Genomic DNA, 16,796 nt, shown 5'->3' with positions numbered 1-16,796 from the left:
AATGATTTTAATGTAAATTTATTACCGCATGCACAGTAGCATACGCGAACATTGATTGTTTAATTATAACTAATAAAATCATTATAATGGTAAAACAATTTTTGAAATATTAAACTGTTCACAATTTGATAAACCAAGATAATCCAAGGAATTTGTGATTTTTTAAAACACGTTCGTATAACAATATTATAACGAATTATATATTATAATATACAAGATACATTTTGACACACACTGACACACAGCAGACATAAAAATATTTTGCATAATAATCGTTTAAAGTAAATAGTATAAATTTAACTTGTATGCTATAAATATGACAACAGCTATTCATTTTTTTTTTTATTATTATTAGATTATACTATTATTGTGATAAACACTAGTCTTATTACACGTCAACTATTAAAAACCATTAAGCAAATTATTTTAATTTAAATGTTTTATCTAAAAAAAAATTTAACATATCATTTTTAACTACTATTTTATATTGTTTCAAGTATGTATAATACCAGATTTATTACAAATGATAATTATATTATAGCTTATTTCATATTATGAAACAAAAAATTTAAGTACGTAGGTACATTAAAATATTATGAAAATTAATTATATTGTTTTTCTTTTATGATTTTTGAAATTTAAGAGTACAAAATTTAGTTAATGATGACATTATTGACACTATTGAATTTAATTCATAAATGAAAGCACTGTAATATCCAGTAAAACAAATGCAGTGAATTTTTTTAATATACATTCATTATTCCGACTTGTTATTTATAGTTGTCTAAAGAAAATTATTTTACTTTAGTACCTATATCATATTTAAACAATTAAAACTAAAAATTACAATTAAACGGTAAAAATATAGAAACATAGTCAACATTTACATTTTAGAACTACATCGAATTGACATTTTTTTTTTTTTTTTTTTGAAAATATTAATACTTTTCTAGATAATGAAATTACAGTTAAAAGAATCATATACTGATTATATTTTATATTTATGTTATTCTATACATGGGTGAGTCGTGAGTGTATTGAAAAATGTTCAAATTCTATCAAGTTATTTACTAATGGGAAGTATGGTTTCTGTATTATAGATAACTTCAAATAATTTCAGTGAACATCATGAATTATTTTTATATTAAATAAAGATATATGTGATCTAAAAAAATGTAGAGAATTCTTCGTTCAGATAACTGTACATCAGCCTGATTAATGACGATACAGAATATTTTTACAGATATCTTTAAATAATTTGTTAGATTTAATTGATTTAATTTGATTTATAACTGAAAGATAATTATTTTATAGTAATCTAAAATTATTATTATTTAAAACATTAAAACATTTTCTTCAAATTTTTCAACTTAGAAAAAAAAGAAAATTGTATCAAAATAAATCATATAAAATTGAATAAATTCTTATAAATAATTATTAATTAATGTACAAGCATCTATACTTTATATAAACGAACTTTCTTTACTTATTACTATAATAATGAACTACCTAACTAAATAGTTAATACATTTTTAAGATCTCATTATTACAATATATATATTTTAGAATAATGTACCTACTAGAATATGATCAATATAGTTTTGAAACCTTACATGTAATCCAGATTATTATGACTTTTCTAGAAAGGTTATCCTTACGTCCAGATTTCTTGAGGTCTAAAACTTTTGATTCCTTTCCAAGTAAGTACACGTCAGGTTTCACGTTAGTCGATAACCATGAGCAACCTGCAGTGTACTTTTATACTACCGACGTATTCAATGTACCTAAACTATTACTGAAAATAATATATTAGCTACTAATACTACAAAATTATGATCGAAGACAGTCTACATGTAAAATGGATTTTAAGCTGAGAACAGTGCACATTTTTGTCACTGATTAAATTGTGAAATATGTGCTTTAAACTTGTAAATTAAATTAATTCATTACTTAATTATTTTGCATTGAAGTTTCTTGTATAATTACATTATTCCAACAATATAAAATTTAAGATTTATACGTATTTTAGTTAATATTTAAATATTTATTAACATTGAAAGTCATTAGGTAGTCATTGAAAATTAATTCACTTTAATTGGTCAGTTGTCCACTAAAAACATATTTAAAATGTATCTGTACGAACTAATGATACATCCACATTAAACAACCCTATGTTGCATTATAGGTATACTAAATTTGTATTAAAAATATTTAAATCGTTTCGATAAGTAAAATTGCTAAGCCTGTGACCAAAATTTGTAACGAATAAAGTGCTTTATTTGGATTATAAAAATTTATTATAAAATCACAATACTAAGAATAAATTATTGAGAATCCAGTCGCATTATGCTGTAAATTGTATGCGCCACATATTCATATTCAAAATAATTTGGTCTGTGTTTTTATATAGTATAGTATTAAGTAATTTATGTTTAACAGTATTTCCATTGAATTGAGAACAAAATGTATATACTTAATAATATGGTTACTAACTTTAAAACTGTATAAGAAATAAAAACAATTTACAAAATAATGTAGCAATTAATACGCAATCCATGCGTAAGGGTGAACAATGAAACTTTCTTAATGAATACAACCAGTACCATCAGTATATCTATTATATTGCTATAAATTATAATATTTATCTATGGGTAACTATTAAACGATGAATTATCCATATGTATTACGAATAAAAAAAAAAACAAAAATGTTTTATATAAATGTATGTATAATTAGCCAATAACACTAAAAACGTTGCATTAATAAATACCATTAAGTATAATAAAACTGATAAATAGGTAATAATGAAGTGCTATGCTAAAAACGTTTTTTGAGTTATTAAATTACATTTTATAATTATCATAGCTAATATAAGCCAATTTTTCCCACTGTAAAAATGAACAAATATGTATAAAATACGTTGCTAGTTCAGTTTATTGGTAAATCGAAGTCAATGGCCTCACTTTGTGAAGTATTTTAAACGAGATGAACAATCCTCCTATAGTGAATTGGATTTAGCACTTGGTAGATTTTCAAACGTGATTAAAAGTACTTTTTATATTTTTCTGATATTTTTACAATTACTGAAATTTTCGTTAAAATTAACCGTGAGTCCAATAAGCGAAAGGCAACTATTGTATTATATAAAAGTATTTTATATTTTTTGCACATTTTGATGACCTTATATTTAAATATTTAATTTTCGTGAATCAAAACAAAATTTCTAAGTAAACAACCCTATAAGCAACATGTATAGGTTTAAAATAAGTTATAAACACTCCCCAGGTTTCAATATATGAGCAAAATTCGATGGCAATTGGATAAGTAGTTTTAGAGATTAGCGAGTACCATCAAACGCACAATCATTTTTATACTTATTATTATCAATTAATGTAAAGTGAATAAACTTATCTTAGAAAGCATACTAACCTAAAAACATTGAAAAAACTATTTAAATAAATTAAGAAAACTACATACACAATACTAAACTTACTAAAAACAATATTAGAATATTCATGATTAAAATATTTTTTTATTACAATAGGTCAAATAACTCTTAAAAACTGTTAAATATAAATGTAATCATAACCAACTTTAACGTCATAATGATTTTTAAAATTGTACGTGAGTTATAAATATACCTATTAAGTAGTACAAACTTTCAAATAATTGTATTGCTTGTAATGAATAAATTATAAAAGTTAGACCACAATTATTGAAGTACTGATCATCTCAATAGATATTTTTTTTTTCAAAAAATATTTGTTATTAAATATAGGAGTAGAAAAGTTTAGAATATTAACGAAGAAAAGTTTAAAAGTTTCTTCGGACCCAAGCTCCTTTTATACTCTACAGGTGATTTACCAATCACTCTCACCCCCCAAGTTACCTCCTTATTCTTCAATAATACAGATTTTAAAAATGTTCAAGGTTAATTAAAAACTATATTTTCAAATTCTTGAGCTTTTTTTACACTACCCATTTAAGGAGTGTACTGTAGAGATAAAACTTTAACTTTCAAATGAACATTCCCCACTTCTTTTTTACTGTACATTTTTATGAAATAATTTTTTTGAAAATATTTATGTAACAAAAATAACATTTCAACATGAAGTTATTGCGTCACTTAACTTGATGTATTAAGAATAATAGATCCATGAAAATAGATTTTGATGATATGGGTGTTATGATGATAAGAAAATTTTAACAATTATTATTAATCTATCAACGTTTATTATTTGTAAAAGAGATGCAAATATAATAAAACTTGTTACAATATGACAGATGTGTTTTATATTTTTATGAAACCATTTTTAAATACTATTATCCTTAAGGATTAGCATAATAAACATTTTTTAATAATTCGTTTAAATTTAAAATAGGTACATCACACACTAAATAATTTATAACGAAAAATAGTTGGCTCATTTAAAAAATTTTATCATAATACATTTTTAAGTAGCACAAAAATTCTCGGAAACTATAAAATACAGTTTTTAAGAATATGTAAAAATTCCAAAAATCAGAATTTAAATATGTAGTTTTTTATTAAAACGTTTATAATTTAAAAACGATTAAAATAAATATTGAATAATATGAATAAATATTTTAGGTTATTACAATCTAACTTTAAATTAATTACCTATAACTTATAGCATTTAACCTAAAAATATTTAAATTTAATATAGATACCCAAAATAATTAATTTATTGACTTATCAAATTAATTATTAAATTAATATAAGTAAAGAGATTAATTTTTTTGATTATTCGATTTGGATATATCTAATATATTATAGGTATATAAACAGTTAAATAAATTTTTAATAAATAATATAATTTTAAAGTTAACAAATATAGATAGACAAAATAAGATCAACTAAATTTTTCTTTAATACCAAACAGAATATTTAAATAAATTATTAATTCCAAGCAATTCATTTCTAACAATGGTTAATAAAATGACGTAGAAAATTTCACTTAAAAACTTTAAACAACCATAAACTGTACTATTTCATAGACAATTTCACAGGGTTTAGTAAAAAAAAATGTACAAACTCATATTACAATATTTTTGAAACTTACTTTATTTTTAAAATGTATGAAAAAAAATTCATTTAAAACAACACTTTGGTTGTAAACTATTCTGCTCGATAAAATATTTCAAAATCTCGTAAAAGAAATGATAAAAATAAAATATATTTATTTGATTCAAAAACCGAAGCCATTTTCATACAGAAAATATTATGTATTCGATATTACCTATAAACATATTGGTAATAAAACTGGGTGACCGACTAGATAAAAATGTTCAGCCGCAATCCTAAACAAAAGTCGTAAACATAAAATCTAAATCCAAAATGTCCAATATATTTGACATTTCCCACTTAACTAACAATATTCAGACGAACAATCGGTCTACAACTGTCAACAATATTTTCATATGGTATAATGTTGATTATTCAAATACATTTGTAAGATAAAAAAGTGTCATGACATATCAATGGTATTTTATTGGTTATTGCAAAATATTAACAAAAAGGATTGACTAATAATATACTATATACTTGCTGATGTACCTATATATTTATTTTGTGTAACAAATAACAATAAAAATAATAATATCCATTGTTCAATATATAATTATATACAGTTCAGTTGCATCCTAATATGCATTTTTTTTAAAAATAAATATACGCAATACACGTTTATAGAATGCTAAAATATGAATCTTAGTCTTTGTATATAAAATGTTTCATTATATTTCCGATGACATAATATAGTATATAATATATAATTTATTAAATATATATTATGTATATATATATTATACAATAGTTAAAATTATATGAATTATGAATTTTCCATTAATGTTTTATTGTGACTAAATAGTTTACATGTTTCTCAATTAAATAGATATTTATATGATTTAAATGCGACAATATCCTATTAAAATTTAAAAGGCATTTATTCAATATCATATCATTAAAATAGATAATAATAATACCTATTGTAAAAGGCTAAATTATTCTATTTAATTTATAAATTGTTTATCTTTTATTGTTATATTTGAAAGTACAACTTACTGTACAAGTATTTAATATACCTATTTCCTATAATTTTTATCAATGAATTATTACTATTAAATATAGTATTTAATAAGACGTTTACTAAAAATATTTTAATTAAACTGGGTATAACATAGTTAAGTACAACACATTATTTAAATATTAATATTAGAATTCTATTACCTATAATTTATTAATTATTTTTTAATCACTTTTTAATAATTTTAACTTAATAACTTGCAGATAATAATATATTTTATGCCTTAAAACAACTAACTGCATAATTACAAAATAATTTTTTATTCAAATTTATTGTGATTTTGTTTTAAATAGATTGATTATCAATGAAATATAAATACTTATAAAAATAATATGTTGATGAAAAATCTTTTAATGTGTAAATTCATTGTTTATTATTATTTTTTTTTTTTCGTATACTATCTAATATAATTTATAAACATTTTTTTGCTTTGTGGCAATTAATATTTTCAGACTCATCAAAGTTCTATTTGTTTTCTGTAAGGATTCATATCCTATATCAAAATATCAAATAACTAAGAATTATAACTACAGAATAAAAGTACAAAAAAGAAAACCATTACAAAACGGCATATTAGAATAAATATATCTACAATATAGGTGTAACTAAATGATTTTGGTGACAAAGAATAAATGTCATAATTAAGTGCACTCAAAATTTCACTAGCGCAAATTGACTTGGGATCGCGCCAAAATTATAATACTATTAAACACTGAGATAATGAAAAAAAAGTAAAAAAGTTTGATGCTTTGAAAGTAATTGTAAATTATAACTAACGCTATTTACTTCGATGATTATCACTCGTAATATTTACGTAGGTAGTTATTTTTAATAATGTCTGCTTACGCCATTAATTATTTGACGATACAGCGATTTATTATAGGCATATACATTTTACGTACAATGGATGAGTAAATAATAATATTCCTTTATTCTCAATCAAAGATATAGTAATATTTAACAAACAACATTATATCATTTGTGTGTGTGTGTGTGTGTGTGTGTATTGTGTGTATATATATACTATATATATATATATAACAATAATAATTAATAATATTAGGTATGGTATCTCTCAATTCGGTAGTAAAAATAAAATAAAATAATATAATATTACCGATGTCTTACCTCTATGCGTCAGCGGCGTTTTGTGGTAGTGACGGTGGTGGCAGCTATAATGTTGCGTGTCAGCCTCGGAAGCAGCAGGCGCACGGCCCAGGATAACTGATGATCACGTTGTTCAGCAGGACATGTCCGAGTGATGGCGATTGTTCTCGAGGTATAAGCCTTTAGCCGACGGCAGTTAAATCTTTAATTTTTAATTTTTTTTAAAACCTAAATATGCGGACGTCACTACAATAAATTGTATTTTATTACGACGGCACACGGTGATCCGCACACGCCGCGTCTGGGCGAAAAAACGAGTTTAGGCGGAGAACAATATCGTTTTTACTGTTTCTTCCTTCCCTTCGAACACGTTTGAAACGGACGACCAGCGAACGGGACTGGCCGTCGTTTAGCAGTAGCGGACGGCCGCTATTTCGTAAAAACTCGAGTACTCGCGGGCGAACAGCGATCGAAAAATGAATTTATACGAAAACAAAAAAAAAAATTATTTATAAACGCACAACGAGTCAACGACGGCCAGACGGACTTTGGGGGTACACGACGATGTCGACGATAATAACAATATAAGAATAACAACGACGGGTAGACGCCCAACGTCTAAATACGCGTATATTATAGCGACGAGGCGAGTTGAAAACGCGAACGGACGGAGACGGCGAAGCGAACACGACGCACTGGCTCTGTCGGCTGCGGCACGTCCGGACCACACGACGATCAGGTCTCTTCGTCGGCGTGCGCGCGGTTTAATATCCCCTCACTACCGCTACCGACAGCTGTTGGCGGCGGTGTCGGCGTCGGCGACATCGCGCGCGCGTTTCGTTTAATTTTTATTTTCATTTTTTTTTTCCCCCCATTCCCCCTTTCCCCTCCCTATTTTTACGCTCTCTCGACTACCTCGACGGTTTTCCTCTCAAACCTGTTGATCCGCCGCGACAACAGTATATACAATATTATTATTATTATCATATAATATACCACCGACAAGCCACCACCGCCGCTGCCGCCACCAAAAAATCCGTTACACGTTACAATTTAGGTACTATTATACATAACGTTCTGATATAATCTGTGTAGTACTTAATAGCAGGTTACGTCATTAAAGAAGAACCAAATATAATAGGTAACTTAGGTAAAAAAAATAGGTAGGCTCATGCCGTAGACAGGGCTGTGGAAAATGATATTATAGTGGTTTTACGTATCAACGAATTCATTTGTTCCGAATTCAAAATATCAAATAGGCGGGATACAAATTTAATTCGACGCAGTGCGGTATGCCCTCTTAAATACAAAATTGTATTTTATATACAAGCACACACAATTTTTTTCTCGTGTTTTAATTACATGTTTGAGTGAGGCTGAGAGATGTTGAAATATAGATTTTGGCCAAATCTGATGCTTTATATTTTTTTCTCATTTTTTATCTTATGATAGGAGAGAGGTATACCTATTTAATAATTTAGTATAGAAACAATTATTGAGCATAAATTCTTCAAAAAAAAAAAAACCCCTATTTTAAAGTGCATATAATTAACATGATACTTCATATTTCAGTGTAATAAAATAATTCAAATTCCTAAGTATAATAAGTACTTAATTCTCGTTAATATAATTTACGTTATATTGTCACCTAATTATTCTTTTTTTTTAACTTTCACACTTATCCGACAAAGTAATTATGACCGTCATAATTCTAAGTACTTGTGACCTATTTTAACTTTTGGATCGTTTAAATTTATAAGAATGATCTAGAGAATGATCCTTGCCATTTTTGTAGCGTGCAATTTAAGCAGTTTTGTAATTATAAAGCACATAGAGGTCCACTGTACATACAGATCTTTAAAACAGTAGCTTTAATAATATAATAGGTAGTTACTATTATAAATGATGATGAAAAATAGTTAATGAATCTTAAAGGTACATCAAACCTGTAATAACCTTAAAATGTAAGTACTTAAAATACTGAATGTAGTAAAATAACATTAAAATAAAACTTAAAAAGTATACAAAAAAAAAATGAAAAACGTTGAACTTAATAAAATAATATTAATTGCAGTTTTCATTAATATTTCCTCTTGTATATTTGTATGTTTTGAACATTGTGTAGCAAGGAGCTCGTAAAAGTATAACGTGATATACACACCCTTCAGCGTCATCTACTTTTCCGTGTAATACAAAATCATAATAATTCCTATATTATTATAAACACATTTTTTTTTTTACAAAAATTATTTTTTTTTTTAATAATTGTTTCAAATTAAAAATGATCATTGAACACAATTAAATTTAATTTAAGAAATGTATTAATATCTGTTGTTTTGTTTAATATTTTTAACTAGCTCTAAATTATTTACATAAGTTTGCTTACTTCTATACTAAAAATGTTAGATTATATCTACAATCACACCATAAATTAATAAACAATAAGTAGTTACACCTATAAGAGATTCTGATTCTTCAATTTATAATTATGCATATACTTATGAAACTGTAGCTGAATTGTTAGGATTTAATTTAGACTTTGTATTACACAGAAAAATAGATGATACGGAGGTCGGAGGGTTGTACATACCTGTTTAAATTTTTACAATCTCTCTGTCAAAAAGTGCTGTTAACATACATAATGGTTTTTAAAAATCACTGTTATTTCGTATTACACAGGAAAAAAATGAGTATAAACGGGATATTCACATATTAAGTTTAGAAATCTCCCTGCTCAAAAGTGCTTAGAACATAAAAATATACATTACTCGCACGATGGTTGTTCAAATACAGCAGGTAATTCAAAAAATTTTCTAAAATTATTGTTATGGGATGTATTATAGTGAAGTATAAGCAAATATGACTCTAGTTAATAATGATACTAAAAGTATGTTTACAACATTAAATAAATATTGGTGTATAACTTTTTCAATGTTTTGTTCAATTTGATAGCATTATAATATAAAAACTTGGTAGTTTCGAAATTAAAATAAACGTTTAGTAATATTTTTCAAGATGTTAATTTATATTAAACAAAAAAGCAACATTCTTAAAATAAAACATGGATAGAAGTTTATACAACAAAGTTTGTAAGAAATTACAAAAGTGTTACAACAATTTACATATTCTTTTATTATTTAAACTGTGGTGAAATATGTATTTATAGGTAGGTATATTATAATATTATAATAGTATTTATTATTATTATTATGCAAGATACTAGGCGTGGCACTAGATTCATCATAACGCATACAATTTGGTGCATATTTATTCGTTCCAAACAGGATGTAACGCAAGCACTTACGTGCAGTTTAAAATGCTTCATGTAACTTTTTAGAAAACGCCTATCCGCCTACTTACCTACCCCTTAACGTAGTTTTATGAAATTTCTTAATAACAGCATTTTCAAAATTGGCATTACTAGTAGGTATAACTTATATATTATAAAACATATGCAATGCTTACTTGTGTGTTTAGAACCAACCTCGTTGCGTAAGTTCTCTGTCAAGTTGTTCTGAGGGTTTTTCGCCAAATCGAATGCATTGTACCTTATACTTGCATTTCCTTTGAACATTTCCACCAAAGTCTTTGTCATCAATCCACAAGACTGCTTTCCAGACACTTTCCAATAGCCGTCAATGTCATAAATGAGTAATACATTTTTCCACGAATATCTGAAAAAACCCTTTCAAAAACGTTCATATAACTCCCGTGTTGTTAGTTGTTACGTTCACCACTGGAGGTTGCACCACACCGGTAGTGACTACCTGTTTAAAACGCTGACCACCACATCCGCTATATCCTGGAAATCTAACGTGCCTGTGCGTACTAATAGGAAATATTTGCTTTTCGGATCTCGTTTGTCCAATGAAAAATCATTTGTAAAACCACCTGTTGTAAGCAAAGGTGCATTCCAAAACTTGATCATTCTGGCAACAAGATCTAAAAACAAAATTGAAAAAAATTGAACTTAAAAATCGTTTAAAAAGTCTAAATGGTTTTTAAATTATTTAAGCTATTATAGTATAATAAGTCATTACAAAATACTATAAAATCAACAAGACATTTATTTTGTGTAAATAAGAAGAATAGTTTTTATTCCACAACAAAGACTTATAAACTGCTGTGAGAGTTAAATTGATTGAGATAATTTAATTTTAGTAACAATTTTAAGCTAATTATTTGTTCTAATAAATTATAACGTTTCTAGAAAAAATATAAAATTAAATAGTTTTTTTATTATTAAATGATTGTTACTCATTTTAAAATTATATGATTTATTATAAATAACTACCAATTAATATATATACTCATATATACCTAAATTACATTTGCATGTACGTATATCATAAATCATTTATTTAAATTAATATGTATTATTTTAAAATATTTTTGCTGCAAATATTTTATGTTGTCCGGTAAATATAGTAACCACTTGAAGTTATTAGAACAATTCAATTCAGTGTTTACAGATTATCATTAACAGTATTATACTTTATGATCTCACAATCTCACATAAATATATAATATTTTAACAAGTAAATAGCTATGAAATCTTTTATTTAAATAATTATTTTATTTATTTAGATGAATAGAAAGTTTAAGTACTTCAAATTCATTAAAATTATTTAAAGTTTACACAGCTGTCATATTGTGTATACCAACTTATAAATACAGTTAATTATAATAAAAGACTATTTAAAAAAAAAAAAATTATTTTAAAAACATAAATCTTGATTTATAGTTAACAAACTAAAAATGATATCTACGTTACTTTTTTATCAACAGTGTTAAATGAAAATACATTTACATAAAACAGTGTTTTATAGGATTATATTTGAAATTAGTTCTCTTTACTTATAATTAAATTCCATAATTTAAACTTATTTATAGAATTAACCTTCTATGCAAAGAGAAATTACAATTTTTAACTGCTGAATAAACTAGCTATGGCTTACACAGTTTTACTACATATAGCCATACACCAATATGACAGTACACGTAGGTCTATAATATTTTACTATAATTGTATGTATAATTTTAGTGTATATTTTTAAAACAGTTATTATTATCAAATTTATAGGTAACTTATTGTTTACTAAAATTTATGATTATTTTGAGTTTTGACTTATTAAATTTTTATCATTGACTATTTTGAAAGTTTGTAAATAAAAATTCTTTGTTCATCTGCAATAATTAAAGGTTTTGCTTATTTTAATAAATTTATATTCCAAAACTTTAAGTTATTTATTCCAATGTTATTAACGCAATATTTTGAAAATAACTTGTTAACATTTAATTTATAAGCCTTTGATAGTATTTGACGTAAAATATTATATATTATAAATAATTTATTTATTTATCTCATTACAATTTTATAATTCATTGATTTCAGATATAATACAACAAGTACATCACCTCAACACAATCGCTTAAACAACTCACCCGAAATAACACTAATAATAACATACTTTATTAAAGTGAATGATGTTAAATGTAGTTGTTTGTGTATAATTTTGGGCCTGAATTTTATAGTCACATTATTAATAATTAGGGCTCAGATTTTAAAATATTATAATAAAAATGAAACAAAAAAAAAACACACAATTGTTTTAAAAAAGCAAAAAAGAAGCATATTTATTTTTTAAAAAACATGACCAAAAAATAACATGAACTATTAATAAAAATTAATAAAAAAACTTGAAAAATTAATTCAAATTAAAAAATACCATACATATAAATATATAATTACCATATATTTCTCTAAATTTTCAATAGTGAACTGACTATTTTCGAGAGAATATTTTTATAATATACATATAAAACGAACTCTCTACATCCACTTAAGTGATCGGTGCATATTTTAAGCATATATGTTTACCTCTTGCAAGAGGTTTCAAATTACAACACTAAAGCTTAAATTTTTAAACGGTCGATATCGATGGTATAGGCATACTGCAGACCGTATAGGTACTGCAGGCTATGTAGATCGATAATCTATGCGTTTAATGTATTTAATAAACAAGCTGATTACGAAAACAATAATAATCCAATATTCTCATTCTGGGTTTTTACGTTAATTATTATTATTATTATTTTATTACAATAGCATAATAAGCATATAAAAAAATCACAGCTGAAATAATTGAAAAAAGCAAAAACATCATTTACATAAATTAAAGCAAAAAAAGCAAATTATAAATTGGTTTATTTTAAATTCGCAGAATAACATGAAATCAATTTATGTATAAAAATTAGATTTCTATCTGATACATAAAAAAAGAAGCATATGCTTTAAAATCCAAGTCCTATTAATAATCATAATATTTAATTAAATTTTAAATTTCTAGAAAATAAAAAGCAACATATTACTCACATTTTTCGTAAATAGGAGTTTAATAGTCAGTAGATAGTGAAATAAGTTATAATTTTGCTATTTTAGTACTTGAATTAATCATTATTCATTTTATAGCTTATAACTGACTCAACTATTTGATTGGTTGATTTAGTCGATTCAAATAACAATTGACGTGAATAAAGGGGACAAGCTACCCCACACATTTCTCTACTGGTTAAATAATCAACGGTAAAATGGTCCACTAGATTTGTGAAAATATGTATTAGAGAACAACATGTAAATTTCAAATTATACATATAAGCATAATTTAACTTATAATAACATTAACTATGTATAAATCTATTATTCTAATACTTAGTGCAATTTAAATGTAACCTATGTTTACATCATATTTAGTCTACCTTTAATCCAAGATAAATATTATTCCAAAATAAACTCAATAGAAGTACACTTGTAAACATATTATTATTATTACTAATATTAGTATCAATTTTATTGTATATTTGAATTATTTAAAATTTATTATGTAGGTTAATGTTTAACTATAAGCCATATTCATTATTTATTTTATTTGCATAAATTATTACAAATATTCTTCATAAGAAAAAATTAAAATTAAAAAATCAAATTACTTACCATTTATTTTTAATTATAATAATAGCCTAATATAAGTTTAAAGGCGAATCAACAAATTAACTAAGTTTCAAAAAATAAACTTAAAACGTTTTGAAATTTGATAAATGCTACAATTATTTTTTTTAAACAAATAATAATATTTTACTATGTAAAATATCAGATAATTAGATTACTTCTTTAAACTTAGTGATACACGTATGTAACGGAATTCTTAAAAACGTATTTAATAATATTGTTGGCTATTCATTGGATAGATCGGTATGTTCTTAGTTCTTACAATATTTTAACCATCGTTAAAAATTGTTAATATTTTTTTTTAAAGCGTCATTAAGTTTCCACTAACGGCCATTCTTTGTCGAAAAATTCATAAATAATTTGAATTTTAATTATGTATCAAAGCAGAGTCGGTAAATTGCATTCCCAAAAAAGGCTATAGTCATATACTATGTAAATTGCGGCCCATGTATTTTTAAAACATACGTAAATTGAGCGTCCCAGGTATATTTGAAATGTACATAAATTGCAACCTTGGATACTCCGATTTTCGGTCGACTGTAGAATTTAAAAATAATTATAAATATCATCTTTAATATAGATCGATGCGATGTGTTTCACAGTTAAAACCTGTAAGTGTTTTTTGTAATTTAATGATAATAACATTTGTACTTATAGATAGTTTTAAAGATCACAATCATTTACAAATTTCGGAATCAATAATAAATCGACAGAAACTTAACAACAAATTTAAAAAAAAAAGCCTTAGACGCGTAATTTACGTATGAATAAAAAAAAAAAATTAGGTACTTAGGCATGTTCAAAATATATACCCTGGCCGCAATTTACATAAAAAATTTGAAATGGACGCAAGTTTACAGCAACCCGTTCCAGAGATATCTAAGAAAAAGGTCTAATCTGAATTACGCACAATTAGTTTTTACCCATATCCTAATATTATTATCGTTCCCCGTTCGATAATAACGACAGTGACAGTCATAATATAGATTTACAACATTATATTAAGATAATTTTCTATCTAAGCTAATAACTTGTTGACTGTTTAGTAATAACAGTATAACAGTACATAATATAATAATAATTTAATATTACCAGTATCATAATATTAGTTAAAAATATGTTATACATATATCTACATGACAATATATCATTTTAAATAATATTTTTAACCTAACCTAACTATCACATTAGTCGACAGACTACAGTTCTAAATCCAAACAAAAATGGGGGAAAAAATAAAGTTTAGGATACATAATTTTATAATTCAAAAATGTTAAATTATTAAAATTTGGGTCATAATTCGTATGGATTCTCAAAAAATGTGGACCACAATTAGGGAAAAAAATTGCCACGGAATACAACTAGTTACCACCCAATTTTTCATTATGATGTTTTATGCATTTTTGGGAAAAGGTCTTATAATAAAGCGTGAATATGTGGATTATACAACATTTAATGTACTAACTGTAGAATGCGTATTAAACTTGTTCTTATTTTATTGTTTACAATTTGATTTTTGAAAATTATTTTTTAATTACAGAAGGTGTCTTCTAACTCAATAGTTTATTTTAAACTTTTATTTGTATGTATAGAATAATCGAGTGTGGTATAACAAATCACGATGTGATTGGTCAATCCGGTGGTAAAAATATCTTTAAACAAAACACGTCTTGCTGCAGATAACAAAAACATTAGTTGAAACTTATTGGCAATAAAATATCTGTAGTACAACCATGCCATCTAATAAACATCGTCGTAATAGTGGGATTGTTCAGCCGATAAGCGCATTCAGGTAATAATAATTATATATAATCATGGAGATTACTTTCAGCAAGTTTATTTAATGGTGTCCTATCTTCCCTGTTGAGTAGATTTACTAATACAATACAGTATAGAAGATAAAATCAACTTAAATGTTATACTTCAATTATGTATGAATTTTATATTTATTTGAAGTAAAAAGGATTATGTAAATAGCAAGAACATATATTAAAAATGATAAATTTAATTTCTATAAATACTGTTTAATATTAATGGCGTTAATATACCTACCACATTTGTATAATATACATCAGTTAAAAATGTAACAAATATACAAATTAATTTCAAAAGTATTTATACTGCTATACAAATAAAAAATGATTTAAGTCTCATACAATTTATACATTGTTGAACAAATAAAACTTATATCGATGATTTTCATCCCTTAAACACTATTTCATTCCTATATTAAAGCAATACTAATAAGTAGTACCAGACAAGATACATGTACTGAATCGAATATATAAATGCATGACTGAAGTATGTTGAATAAAAGCCATTAAAGTAAGTTGGTAGTGACTAGCTAACTTAGTAGGTACCTATATTTTATGACATATTACTCGTCTTAAACCATTTCGTTTTTTTTTCATACAGTTTTAAACGAGACATTTCTAATACTGATAAAAAAACCAATAAAGTAAGTCACTACTATACATTTCAATATAATATTTTTAAGCTGTATTTGTAATAGTATATGGTTCTCTATATTTTAGCTTAAATATATTAAACAATTTAAAAAAATAAAACTATAT

General features: G+C 25.0%; 1 protein-coding gene across 2 annotated transcripts in view; it reads right to left on the bottom strand.

The window, feature by feature from the left end:
• LOC114129154 (atrial natriuretic peptide receptor 1) overlaps positions 1-11,100 on the bottom strand; it is a 273,402-nt gene extending 262,302 nt beyond the window's left edge. The window contains exons 1-2 of one of the 2 annotated variants that reach the window (XM_050210999.1): positions 10,982-11,100; positions 10,680-10,899 (exon numbers count right to left, since the gene is read on the bottom strand). In XM_050210999.1, coding sequence (XP_050066956.1) covers positions 10,680-10,809 — 130 coding nt within the window. In that variant the 5' untranslated portion in view covers positions 10,810-10,899; positions 10,982-11,100. Of the gene's footprint in view, positions 1-7,235; positions 8,075-10,679; positions 10,900-10,981 lie in introns of those variants that run through there. The other variant, XM_027993800.2, reaches the window with a different exon arrangement.
• Positions 11,101-16,796: the final 5,696 nt, after the last annotated feature.

This window comes from Aphis gossypii, chromosome 1 (genome assembly GCF_020184175.1).
Source record: "Aphis gossypii isolate Hap1 chromosome 1, ASM2018417v2, whole genome shotgun sequence".
Lineage (NCBI taxonomy): Eukaryota > Metazoa > Arthropoda > Insecta > Hemiptera > Aphididae > Aphis > Aphis gossypii.
This window is presented reverse-complemented; position numbering and strand designations above follow the sequence as displayed.